This window comes from Sciurus vulgaris (assembly GCF_902686455.1).
Source record: "Sciurus vulgaris genome assembly, chromosome: 9".
Classification (NCBI taxonomy): Eukaryota; Metazoa; Chordata; class Mammalia; order Rodentia; family Sciuridae; genus Sciurus; species Sciurus vulgaris.
Genome location: NC_136469.1, coordinates 51,033,944 through 51,047,548, shown reverse-complemented (window position 1 = coordinate 51,047,548; position 13,605 = coordinate 51,033,944). Strand labels below are relative to the sequence as shown.

The 13,605-nt window shown below is 38.8% G+C and overlaps 1 protein-coding gene across 2 annotated transcripts; it reads left to right on the top strand.

The window, feature by feature from the left end:
* The first annotated feature begins 1,224 nt into the window (after positions 1–1,224).
* RPL34 (ribosomal protein L34) lies at positions 1,225–5,056 on the top strand. Of its 2 annotated transcripts, none has more exons than XM_079153600.1 (5): positions 1,225–1,248; positions 2,626–2,699; positions 2,782–2,881; positions 3,228–3,331; positions 4,921–5,056. In XM_079153600.1, exons 2-5 carry the CDS (start codon positions 2,635–2,637, stop codon positions 5,003–5,005), a joined length of 354 nt encoding a protein of 117 aa, XP_079009726.1. In that variant the 5' UTR covers positions 1,225–1,248; positions 2,626–2,634; the 3' UTR covers positions 5,006–5,056. The 2 variants fall into 2 exon arrangements, with proteins under 2 accessions (XP_079009726.1, XP_079009725.1); XM_079153599.1 differs by having other exon boundaries at positions 1,239–1,361.
* Positions 5,057–13,605: the final 8,549 nt, after the last annotated feature.

Sequence of the window (13,605 nt, the reverse complement as noted above, 5' to 3'; positions counted from 1 at the left end):
TGAGTGGGTATAGGGATGCTCTATTCAAAGCTTCTCTTCTGAGTGCCTTCCTCACTGGACACTGCCTATAGCTTCAGTAAGCTGCCATGGTCAAGGCACAACAAGACAATGACTGACTGATGTGAAAGCACAAACTCCCTTGATCGGTTTGTGACATCTAAGAAGAGCCATCCTAGTTTCAGAGCTCCCTATTAGGTAGCTGAGGCCTCAATTGCTACCACACAGTGAGTCCCCTGATTCTGCCCTCCTCAGCTTCTTTGTGTTTTCTATGAGCACTCTCCAATTAACTAGCACTCAATCCTCTCAATATATTTCTGGGGAACCTCATCTAAGGTAAAAACTTGAAGACCTCGTTTAGCATTCTCCCTTAGTATCCAAACAAAGCGCTCATGACTTTTTTGAAGGTCATGAATCCCTTTGGCAATATGATGAAAGCTAAGAACTAAATTTTCAGAAAAAATACAGACTCTTAAACTTTAACATACTGTTTTAGAGATTTTTTTTTATGCCTCCTTTTCCTCATCTTTATAGCCAGCTCAAATTTTACCACTCACGTAAAGCCTCAAGTAGCACTTTGCACATGATCACAATTATTAGACACCATTTATTAAGCACTGACTTTCTATAAGACTCTGTGCTAAGTGCTTGAAGTTTCAGGATGCCTTTGATCTGGACATAATACTGCAGTGTAGTTACTAATACCTTCCTTTTAAAGATTTAAGGACTTGGCTAAAGAAACACAGCTAGTAATTAGCAGATACTGGCTTAAAATTCTGATTTGTTTGTAAAGCCTGTACTTTGAATAAGTGACAAAAGACTGGAAGTCCTCCAAGGTCATCTAATGAGGTGTCAGTTAGGATTTAAATTCAGGTCTAACTCCAGAGGTCGCGCTCTTTAGGTTAAAGGCGTCCTAGAGCCCGGGATAATGAAGGAAGTTGATTTTGTCACTCCTCCATCCTTCTTGGCTCCTCTGTCATTTGTGTATGCTTCCGTAACGATTCCCCAAACATCTCCGTGCAGCGTTGCTACAAGCTGCTAGGGCATCTCCCCAACCACTGCAGCCCCGATACACTGCGGCGGCAAAGCGCGTCCCCGCTTACAAGGGGAGGTGCATCGGCTTCCGTACAACATGGCGGCATTCTTGCCGTCACGCCGCCGATTCTAACGCCACTTCCTGTCTTGCGCATTCGTGTTTGACCTTTGAACTCCCCGGCTTTCTTCTTCCTCTTCCGGGGACGGTGTCTAAAGGTATGGTGTCTTGTTTTATTCTCGGTGTCTTTATTCTCTGTACAATCGGCCGCCATCTGAGGAATCGCCGGAGCAGAGAATTCTTAGGAATAGTTCTTTGAGTTGGCGTGAGGGTAAGGGACACAACAGGGAGGCTGGTGGTGAGCAGGCCCCCTACTTTTAGCTTGGAAAAAAATGTAATCCTGGCAGCCCTCCCGAAGACGCGAGGAGCCGGAACTCTACACTCAAAGCATTTGCTGCTGTGGAAATACGGCATTTAGAGACACAAACCAGTAGTGGCTGCGTTGACTGAGTCTGAGAAATCGCCGAACATTTTTAGATCTTAACGCCCTCGTTTTAATATCTCGGTGGTAGAAGCCCTGCTTTGGGAGTGAGAGGAGCCTGGCAGGTTTTGGTAGTTGCTTCACTACCGGTTTCTATTTTCGACGTTAGTAGTAAGGAAGAAAAAATGCGCCAGGAAGTTTTTCGTCCTGGTTTTGGAGATGAAAAAGAAATTATGGTTTCTTGGGTCTCTGAGTGGTCATCTGTGTCGATATCGGTCGGTGTCTGATGGTTGCGTTTTAGTGTAATGTTAGTAAGCAGGTTATGACATCAAAGGCATTTTTCTTTAAAATTCTGTAGGAAGTGGTTACAAGGTTTTGGAACAGATTGAATTGTCTTTAACTCTTTATGTTAAGTTGGATAGTTCATACGCGAACGAAGTCGTTTGTGTGGCCGATTTGTTAAGTAACAACATCAAGTTGTAGTTCCGTTTTATAAATGGAGGTCCAGGGAAAGTGGTGCCGTAATACAAACACACTTATCCAGAACCAAAGAGAGGAAGATTTTCCTGACTTAAATGCTGCTTTATAGGGCAAGACCTAGAACCCTGAATGCATCAATACGTGCCAGGCACTGTTGGGCGGAATAGTTTGTCATTTAATCGTAATGACAACTTTAAAAACTAGGTAAAATATCCCATTTTAGAGGAAAGGACGCAAGCTTTTTATGTTTTGCCATTGAATGGAACAGCTAAGGATTAAACTTTCAGAGGTCATTTGTTCTTATTTAAACCAACGTTTCTCCTACTTAACCTGATACAACATTTCTGGACATCACTTCCAACAAAATGCGGATCTTTGAAGGAGGAGCCTGGTAACCAAAATTTAATGAAGTGCCACATTTGATCTGTTAGTGGGAGGACTAACATTCATTTTTTCTTACCACTCACCTCTAAATAGTTTTAATGTAGAGTCCTTTAAAATATCGTAATGTAAAGGTATTAAGTGTATATCTGTGTGTATGCACATGTGGCTGACATAAATTATGTGATGATGCTTTGAACTTTCAATTGCATTTGTAGCATCAAAACTTGATTTTGTTCAATTTTTAATTTAGGCACTCACGATGGTCCAGCGTTTGACATACCGTCGTAGGCTTTCCTACAATACAGCCTCTAACAAAACTAGGCTGTAAGTATTTCCAAAATTTAAAATATGCATTGTCATTTATTCCACTGAATACTGAGTTGTTGGCTACTGTCTCACTTCCTAGGTCTCGAACCCCTGGTAATAGGATCGTGTACCTTTATACAAAGAAGGTTGGGAAAGCACCAAAATCTGCATGTGGCGTGTGTCCAGGAAGACTTCGAGGGGTAAGTGATCTGCCATGAACAACTATATTTATGTTGTTACATAAATATAGTAAGGATTAAGCTTGTATGCATTAATTCTTTGATAAGGAAATGAGTGAAAGAAAGGATACCACAAAAATGATTAAGAATTGCTAACCCTCTAAGATCCAAATCTGCCCAGAATGTGGATCTTTTATTTTTTTAAAACCAATTTGAAAAATGTGGTAAAATGCCTTTCAAGATACATTGATACACCATTTACCTTTGTAACCTAGTTTACACTTGAAGTTACCACCTATTAAAACCCAGGAAAGTTATTATTTCTGTTAGAGCATCATAAGGTAATCTCAATATTTTCCTTATGCAGGTTCGTGCTGTGAGACCCAAAGTCCTTATGAGATTGTCTAAAACAAAAAAACATGTCAGCAGGGCCTATGGTGGTTCCATGTGTGCTAAATGTGTCCGTGACAGGTAAGTGAACTGTTTAAATCAAGTGGGCTTTTTCATCAAATATATGTGTGTCTACTACACTGCCTTCTAGTCATTATTAGTAGACTGGTGAAAAAATAACTCACTTTAAACAAATTGAAAGCTCTGAAATCCTTCCTAGGCTAATTACATCAGAATTTTTGGGCATCCTTATGCTAGATGGAGAAATTTAAAGATTTCAGTTTTGTAAGTGAAGCACGTAAGAAGACCTGCACTGGTAGAAAGGTGAGAGAGCCAGATTGCGAAGGGCTTACAGGATAAAAGGCAGATTTTGTGCTTGGTTCTTAAAAACATGGGAATTGGTACATTTTGAGCAGTACAGAGAATCCTTTGGTATGCTAGAAACAAATTGCAGCAGGGTGAATTGTGAAATTGTTTCAACAAAAGGTGAGTAAGTAAGTATTTGGAACATACTGTTTCTCTTTGCAAAGGGTGAGGAAATGACAGTTGTATTAAGACCTGATGGCTGGATGGTGGGGGTAGGGGGTTATGAGGAGAGGAAAGTATAGAGAGTTAGGTCTTTGGATATAGAAAAGGTTTGTAGTAGCATAGGTAAGTGTAGTATTGAAGTTTATGATGGTAATGTGTGTTAGTAAGGTGTTAAGTCACATAGCCAGCAAATGGCAAGGTCAAGATTGAGTCCAGATTTTATTGAGACCTTCAGTCTTAACCCTACTGGGTACATTAAATTGCCTCCAAAGAAGACCTCAGTGAATGGAATTGAGAGGTGACCTTCACAGGTGACTAAGAGGAGTAGTTTGCCTGCAGTCTGTTCAGCTAGTTCTACAAAGTGGTCTAGCTAAGTTCCTAAACCATGTTTTGACACCAAAACTTGCATGTGCCACTCTGCCTTTTAGGAAGGTGTTTGTAAAGGAATAGTAAGACATTAGCTTAATATAAATACAGTATAAATTATGACTGTAAGAAATAAGAGAACATAACTATAAGCTGGGACATAAGTTTCAAGCTAGAGTTGATTGGCTTTCTGCTAGTAAACTATTAAATCTAATTACATGGGTCCATTGAGATACATTCTCAGGCCTTAGCTCCTTTACCCCTCATTTTTTTATTTCTAGCACATAACTGATTTTTACTGAAAACTTGCAACAACATGACTAGAACATTCTAAGACATTTTGCTATTCAACGTTTATAGTTTATCATGACTCAGAAGAGGAGGGCATATACTATGACTTGCATGGAATTATAGAATTATGTGTCTTGTTTTTTAATACTTTTTAGTTGTAGATGGACACATCTATATTTTATTTTGTTTATTTTTATGTGGTGCTGAGGATCAAACCCAGTGCTCACAATGTGTAGGGCAAGTTCTCCACCACTGGACTACAACCCAGTCCCAGAATTACTTATTTTAAACATCAGTGCAGGAAGAAGACTAGAAGGGTCCATCAGTATTACCTCAGCTCCTAGGTCTTCTGTGTTTGAGTTTCATTTGTTTTTCCAGGCTCCTTGATTGTTTTGCTGCATGTTTTGGTACTTTTTCCTGTCCTGTGTTGGAAAATAAATGAAGTTCATTTTTAGAGACTACTCATTAAATATTTTTCTTTCTAGGATCAAGCGTGCTTTCCTTATTGAGGAACAGAAAATCGTTGTGAAAGTGCTGAAGGCACAAGCACAGAGTCAGAAAGCCAAATAAAAAATGAAGCTTCTTTGAATAATAAAAAGTCAAAAGGCTTGTTCTGTGTTATTTCTGTTTTGTTTTGTTTTGGTATATAGGATTTCTTTCTGTACTATTTGAGACCTCCATGATTTTTAGTTGGTTACTTTTTCTAAAGGAAACAATAATTGGAGGTAACTGATTGCTAGAATTTTTTGTGATGGCATCTCTGTATACTGTTTTGCCATACAAATGCCCTTCCTCAGGCATAGGAGTGTTTTAACGGAAATCATCCTGTTCAGGTCTTGATACCTATCACCTTGATAATTGTCAGCATGTCTTTTGCATCACCCAGTCAGAAACTGATCATCAAGTTACTTGGAATGGAACTTTTTTACACCATACCTTTTCTAAATCCTTAGTTCAGTTCAGAAATGATGTCTTAAAATTCCTTATTCAACAAATAGCTAGACTCCTACCATGTATAAGACCTTAAGGCATGGGTGTGGTGAAATTGAAAGTTTTTGATTTTCATTGGATTTGTGGTCCAGGTCAGAACATTAAAATACAGACCTTTTATTTTCTTCTGGTAACTACATAATATTATTTCTGGCAGTTCTTAAACACTAGTCCAAGTGCAGTACATGAAAAAACTCATTTCCATGTCAAGTGTACTTCCAGTGTCGGTCAAACCAAAGACCTTAGGCCATTGCATAAGCCAAGGAATGTAGAAGGTGAAAGTACCTAGAGAAATGGATAAATATACCTCAGTTTAACTTAGAGAACATGTTTTATGCAGAGGATAGTTTATAACTTCAAAAGGCAGAAATTTTCACATTTCATTCTTAACACCTTCCTGTATCCCATTGCCGGCAAACTTGTGCTAGGTTAAAAAAGTTTTAGTATTACAGAAGAGCATGGGGGTCACAGAACTAGTATCCAAGTTGCTATTTGTAGTTTCACAGTTCTGAGGATTTCTTATATTTGGTAGTGTACCCATGGAAGCAGCTGTTTACCGTTTCATTTCCAAGCACATCTTTGGTCTTCTAAAAAGCCCTATGACAACTTCATTGCCACCATCTTACAACTAAAGGAACAGGAACAGCTTTTGCACAGCATGAATATTGTACCTATGACAGGGCTTTTTGTTGATAGTGTTTAATGTTAAAATATTGTGGGTTTCTTGACAAATGCCTTATAAATGATGGATGAGACCCTTAATATCAATATTGACAGTTGAGATTCATTAGGTTTCCCCCAAAATCTGTCTGTCCTGAGAATTGTTAAGCATTCAGGTTAATAGAATTATTTTGTATAATGTTTTAATTGCAATATTAAAAGTGGTATCTTAGATCAGAGCATAGTTGAAAAGCCTCGGCCTGTAGTGTAGATTAATCTTGCTTGTTTTCCCACGACAGTCTATTGTATTGTACTGCAGCAAGGTGTTTTGTGATCCCACAGTGGTGGTTGACCTAAGACTTGTATTTACTAATAACATTTTCAAACAACAGTGAGCCCTAAAACTTAAAATTGATTACTCACTGATTGTAGACTAGTTTTTACAAGACTTTGAGATAACTTTTCAAAGATAGCTATGGAGAAGAAAGCCTCAATTTGCCAGCTCAGTATAAAATTTTTGCTGGTCCAGGCTCTTCCCTCCCTACTTCTCCCAAGTTTGGTAGAGCATAACTGAACACAGGCTTTTGACTGGTGGGGACTATCAAGTTTCAGCAAAGGAAGAAATGGGTTAACAGAAATTTGAGAAGCTAAAGCATACATAATTCTCAAAGAATTATTTGTTAAATGGTTTAACCTTTTCTAAATAAAGGTTTTATTTTCCTTACATCTTTGCAAACAATTTGGAAAGTATGGGAAAACAATGAAAAGAATCTAAATACTCAGATAATTTTAATAGTTTTCCCTCCCATTTTATTTCCAAAGCATAAAGTAGATATTACACATCAAAAGTGGAAGCATACTGTATATATAAATTCTCAACCCTTCCCTGCCACACACACAAGCCCTGAGATGGTTTATTTTGAAAAATCACTTTTGTGGCCATGCCCTCAAATCCATGTGCATAGTTTTAAATATTCCCTTTCTTTGGAACGTTTGAGCTATTTCCATTTTTTCCTCCTTTAAAATTTAGGATTATTTTTAAATACTTGGTTATTTCATTTAATGATGATTGCTTTTTTAAAATTCATTAACTGGTGTCGAAGAACAGTTCTTGGAAAATTGAAGAAGACTGGTGAACATAGGACCAATTCTGTCCAAGATAGCAAAATGGACTCTCTTAACTGCTGGGTTTTGATTTAAAAACAAAACAATGCAGCCTTTATTGAATCCAGTTCTGTGTGTGACAAAGTAATCTTGACAGGTTCCTGACAAGACATGTGAATGTAGTCAGTGGTTTTCTTTTTAAATGTCTAGTATTTCTCCTATTGAATTGCTTATAAATTCTATTAGAAGGTCGAAGGGGGTCTGTTACCCCTAAAAGCAGAAAATCTCCATATGTTAATAAGTCAGGTTTTATTTTCTGCAGTTTAATAACATACATATCATTTTTACCCTAATGATTAAGAGCTTGGGCTCCCAAAAGTTTGATAGTCAGGACTATGTCCAACTTTAATTATGAACTATGCATCTTATCAAACGAACTAAAATACACCAGGGCATGGTGGTACATGCCTGTAATACCAGCAATTTGGGAGGGAGAGGCAGGAGGATTTCAAGTTTGAGATTAACCTTAGCAACTTGGTGAAATCATATCTCAAATTTTTTAAAAGAGGTCTGAGGATGTAACTCAGAGGTAGAGTCCCCTGGGTTCAATCCCCATACTAGAAAAAATTTAAAAAGTTAAATTGTAACTGGCAAATACCTGTAATCCCAGTGACTTGGGAGGCGGCAGGAGGATTGCAAATTCAAAGCTGGTTTCAGCAAATTTGTGAAGCCCTGAAAAATAAAAGGCTAGGGATGTAGCTCAATGGTTAAGCGCCCCCAGGTTCAATCCTGGTACCAAAAATAAAATTGTACACAATCTTTGCTGAGTAAGATGGTGACACAGTTCTGAATGTTACGAGTTTTCTCTAAAGTAGATTACTATTGCACATAATAATTATTCCATAATTATAAAATACCACTAGAACAAGTATTGTGTTTAGAGCTACCTCATCCTGGCTTGTGAGGACCAATTGTGTGCATCTCTTTACAATGCTGGATTATTGTGGCAAGCTTATTTACATCTGGAAAATTTGTAAACACTGCAAAATCCTCTTCTTCCTGGGAGCTGAGAAATTAAATATTGGCACACCACTGGACGTAACTCAGATTATAGACATTAATTTACACAGGATGCTATGGAACTCTGATGTATATCTGGTGTATGTTTAAAGATGATTTACACTTTAAAATATTTGGCATAAATGCTTATTAATACTTTGATTCTGTAAATACTCTATTTGCTGTAACAAATTACCACAGACTGGATGATTTAAACAGTTATTTCTCATAGTTGTGGTTTTCTTAAATATTTCTGTTTAACTTGAAGAATCATTTAAATATTTTGCCATTCATTTGCATTCTTTAATAATTTGCCTTAGCTTTCATACATTCATTTAACAAATACTAGAAACCACCATGTGCCATAAACTGCTGCTGGATAAATTATAATAATTATTATTATTTTGCAGTACTGATGATTGAATCTACTGAACTATATCCTGTCCTTTTTATTATTATTTGTTTTTATTTTGAGACAGTCTTGCTAAGTTGCCCACACTGTCCTCAAATTTATGATCCTTCTGCCTTAGGCTCCCAAGTGGTCAGAATTATAAGCATGAGCCACTGCACTCAGCTGGATAAATATTAATATAGTAACTAACATAGCAGACTAAGTTCTTCCCTTGCCTCATTGTACATAGGGGAGACAATGTTAAATGAAGAACATAGAAACATTTTTAGTTGCACACACTGGAATAAGAATCATAAAGGGAAAATTCACAGTGCTGTGAAACAGTGTAAGAAGGGAATTTAATTGGGAGTTACGGTGGGTTTTTCTGAGGAAGCAGTATTTAAGCTCAGAACAAGGATAAGTGGTGGTTAGCAGGGTGACAAGTAGGCAGAACATTCCAGACACAAGAACTAACACAGGCAAATGCCAAAGTTAAGAAATAGCTTGTGAAAAAATTAATTCTTACAACCCAATTCACTCAATATTTAGAGCCAAATAAATCTTGAAATACGTGAAAAATTCTTAATCACTAAACAAGAACACATAGCTTTTAATGTACCAACACATAGCTTTTAATGTACCAACATGCCCCAGGGCCAGAAGGTCTATGCCACTTTATCCATCCTAAATGAGACCAGTAAAAGAAAAGCTTTCCCAAACTATATTTCAGTTAGAGCAAAGAAATTCCCCTCTGCGATAGGGAATATTTAAATTACACCATGTCCAGGATAATTTAGGCACCAACCTACTACACTATTAAAGTGTATTGACAGAATTCCCCTGGTATTTATTCAGTTTGTATATTCCTAGACATGTGCAAATAGCCTAAGGGCTTTTGCTCTCTAAACTCTTCTCTCTTTAGGGTTGGACATAAATTTATAGCCTGACATATCTCTGAACAAATGATCTTGTAGAAAAATCAAATATTTACTGCATCTTAAAATTGTATAAAGACTTTGAAAACTGAATTCAGCTTTTCTTTGTCATGACCAAAATACCCAACAAGATCAACTTAAGAGGAGAAAAAGTTTATTTTGGGTTCACAGTTTCAGAAGTTGAGTCTATGGGAGCCTGAGTCCATTGCTCTGGGCCTGAAGTGAGGCAGAATATCATATGGAAGGGCAGGGCAAAGGAGAACTGCCCGCTTCATGGCAGCCCGGAAGTAGAGAAAGAGGAGTGAAAGGGTGGTGACAGGGAAGATGTACCTTTCCAGGAGATATGCCCCTGTGACCTACCTCCTCCAGCCACACCCCACCTGCCCATATTTGCAATTCAAAGTAGGATGGACTGCTTAGGTTTCAGCTCTCAATCCAATCATTTCACCTCAGATCATTCCCGCATTAACAGAAGTTTGGGGCGAGGGGGCACACCTTGTATCCAAACCATAACAGACCAAATGGTCGTTGTCTGCATTTGTAGAGTAAAAGTAGCCATAAAGCGTACATAAATGAATGAGCATGACTATTTACCAATAAAGTTTTATTTATAAAAACTGATGTCGGTTTTGGCACTAACTTCACAGTTTGTGGACCCCCCCTTGCTCTCAGTGACCCAACTTGCAGTCACAGCTGCCATTTGACTGCAACAGCATGATGGACCTCAAGAGTATAAAATTATCTTGTTAATTCTAGTCAGCCCATTGGTGGTGGGAAAAAATAAAAGGACTGCTTTTTTTTTTTTCATCCCATTTTGAGGTGAGTGTGTGTGTGTATGTGTGGTGTGTGTGTTTTACTAGGGACTGAACCTAGGGGTACTCTACCACTGAGCTACATCCCCAGCATTTTTTATTTTTTTATTTTGAGACAGGGTTTCCTTAACTTTCTCAGACTGCCCTGAAATCGCAATCCTCTTCTGCATACTGAGTAGCTGGGATTACAGGTCTGTGCCTCTGCACCCAACCTTGACATGAATTTTTACAGAGCCCTATACCACTAAAACAGTGGTACAGTGTAATGATATTTAAATACTTCTTTTTGCTTGCATATCCCTTAAAGAATCTTAAAAAGTGCACAGAGCCTTACTTATTTTTAGACTGTCATCTAAAACTTTTGATTAGGAATTTAATCCTTACAAAGAATGTCATTTCCAGCAGAATGAATGTTTTCATAATTTTAAAGAAAACTATGTGGTTATAAGAAAGTCACAAATTAGGTCAGTACTCAGAGAAAGTATCATTTGGGTCCAATTTTGGGTGAGTTATCCACATGGGAATTTGAATACAACACATTATTGCAAGATCCTGTGGGATGGACAGCTTCACCTCAGGATTCCATACCTCTTCCAGGTAAGCAGGCAAAATATTTTGATTGGTTTTTTTAACTTATTTCTGGGACAGGAAAGATGGTGGAGAAGAGGAAGGGTGCAATTCCCAGTTGCTCTGGGGCTCGGGATTCAAGCAGCCTGGGGTACTGCTTTCCAGCAAGGTGGGTGACGGAATTCACTGAAATTCAGGTACTTTGAACATAGGACAGGAAATACCTCCGGAACCCAGCCAGTAATGCCAGCAGTGCCAGCGTACTACAGAGGGAAGGGGTGATAAAGGTAAAAAGAGAAAGAAAACTATTCCATTAACTTCTTAATATAGTGACTAATACACGTAGCTCCCGTTTTTAAAGATAGGAATTGACTCTTTAAACAGTTGGAAGTCTTACACTCTTTATTTTCTTTTGACATATTGCCATGCCATTTTTAACATAGAATTTCAAAGTAGTGTGTTTTTATGTTAAAAGTCCTTTCCTGGTTGATAATTCATTGTTTAATTTCTGAGAGAAAGAGTCAAAGAGAGAGGAAGAATCTTATCCCCATCTGTCCCATGGATAGAGCTGTCTCTTCAGCTGTGTTCTCTTTGCTTCGTTCTCTCCGGAACGCTCCGTTGACCATTAGGGGAGATGAAGAAGGTAGAGATACTGAGTGAAAATTATCGTTTCCTCCACCCATTCTGTGTTACAGCTGCATTCAAAGGGTCCCCAATGTGGGCCCAATAACCTGCCCCAATGCCTAACTCATCCCTTATGTGTAAGACAGGGGAAGACACAAAGCCCAGTCCCTCGTTTTTTATTTCTTCATAATCAGTCAAGCATTATTTATAATTAATTGACTGTATGAAGTACTATTTTAGGCACTGGGATGAACATATTAGACAAACAACCCTGCCTTAGTGGAGATTTCATTTCAATGAGGACTAATGAGTGAGTGAGAAAATAAGTGACCAGATAAGTTAATAAAATACACAATACAACCAATATGTGCTAAAGTGAGAAATAAAGCAAGTAAAGAGAACAGAATGCAGGGTACAAGTATGGAGTGGCAATTTACATAGGCTTTCCTGAGAAGGGGACACTGAAGCAAAGACCTGAGGCTGTGAAGGAGCCATGAAGGTATTTGGAGTTTTCCAAGCAGAGAAGAGTCTGGAGACAGGGGGGCATCAGGTGACTGAAGCAAAAGGAGAGAGAGTAGAATTAAGGTCAGGGAGCTCACAGGGTGCACTGTGAGGACCAGTATGACCATCAGGCCTGGAAAGATGGAGCTGTGGGAGCCATGCTCTAAAGGGCCCTGCTCTGGCCTTTTCCTGCTAATACTGCACCACAAGCAGCATCCAGGAGACCTAGGGGCTACTAACTTTGTGTGTTCCCCTTTTAGACATGAGGCCTGAAACACCCCCACACACTTCAAAGAACTCCAAACCCACTTACAAGAGAGCATTCCTCCTCCTTGGCCATCTCTTAAGAGAGGACTATGCCACTGATGTATGTACCCAAAGTGTTAGTGTGTTTGAGGGCATGTGAAGGAGGTTTGGCGTGTGTGATGAGCTGTCCACACACCTGCATGTGAGGGCCACCAAGGTAGGGGGCAAAGCCAGAGTTCTGGAAAAGTGGGAGCAGGGCAAGGAACAGCTCTCCTGCTCCACTATGTCTGGGCAGGGAAATTTGAAGATCCCTAGAATTCTAATCTTAAGTTGGCCTTTAAGACCTATGTTTGTCAAAGTAGGAAGATAGAAAGTTTGTTTTGTTTTGTAGTACTGAGGATTGAACCTAGGGATACTTTACCACTGAGCTCCCTCCCAGCCCTTTTTATTTTGAGAAAGGGTCTTGCTATGTTGCTTAGGACATCTCTAAGTTGCTGAGGTTCCCTTGAACTGTTATCTTCCTGCCACAGTCTCCTGAGTTGCTGGAATTACAAGCATGTGCTACTGCAGCTGGAGATAGAATATATCTTGTGGGACCGTTTGTTAGATTGATTTATACCATTTACGTATTTAGACATAAGATTTTGGCTAACTCCTGAAGAATGTTAAGGGCAAGTCTGGAGTGTGTGGGAAGCCATCAGAAGTGCTTTGTTTGAAAGAGGTTGTGCTGATCTCATGTGAGATTGTCCATTTTTGTGTTCAGGCTTTATATACATCTAGTCAATGCACCAAGGAACATTAGATGGGTTTGAGGGTCCCTTTCTTTTGTAAAATGGAAGAAAAGTGGAGGAGTTGTGAAAGGGGAGGAAAGAGAACTGACATGGCATCTTCTTGGGGTGATCAATGTTAAGAGAGAGTACAAGTTGAAGCTGATAATTTATAAATTGTTTTCCTTGTAACTGGCCAGTCCTGGTGTAGCATGCCTGTAATCCCAGAGGCTCTGGAGGTTTGAGGCAGGAGGATTGCAAATTCAAAACCAGTCTCAGCAATGGTGAGGCACTAAGCAACTCAGTGAGACCCTGTCTCTTTAAATAAAATAAAAAATATGGTTGGAGATGTGGCTCAGTGGTTGAGTACCCCTGAATTCAACCCCCAATACCAAAAAATAAATAAATAAAAATTTAAAAATTGTTTTCCTTGAAACTAATAATGCACCAGGACCCTTAGAACATCCTCAGATAACCCTAGAAATTAAAGATAACCCAAGAGTTTGGATTCCCC

Bases quoted from the DNA above. Each gene is read 5' to 3' on its own strand.
- RPL34 (XM_079153600.1), top strand. From the start codon at position 2,635: ATGGTCCAGCGTTTGACATACCGTCGTAGGCTTTCCTACAATACAGCC. The intron at 2,882-3,227 runs GTAAGTGATCTG...TTCCTTATGCAG, and splicing joins GTCCAGGAAGACTTCGAGGG to GTTCGTGCTGTGAGACCCAA. The intron at 3,332-4,920 runs GTAAGTGAACTG...TTTTCTTTCTAG, and splicing joins GCTAAATGTGTCCGTGACAG to GATCAAGCGTGCTTTCCTTA.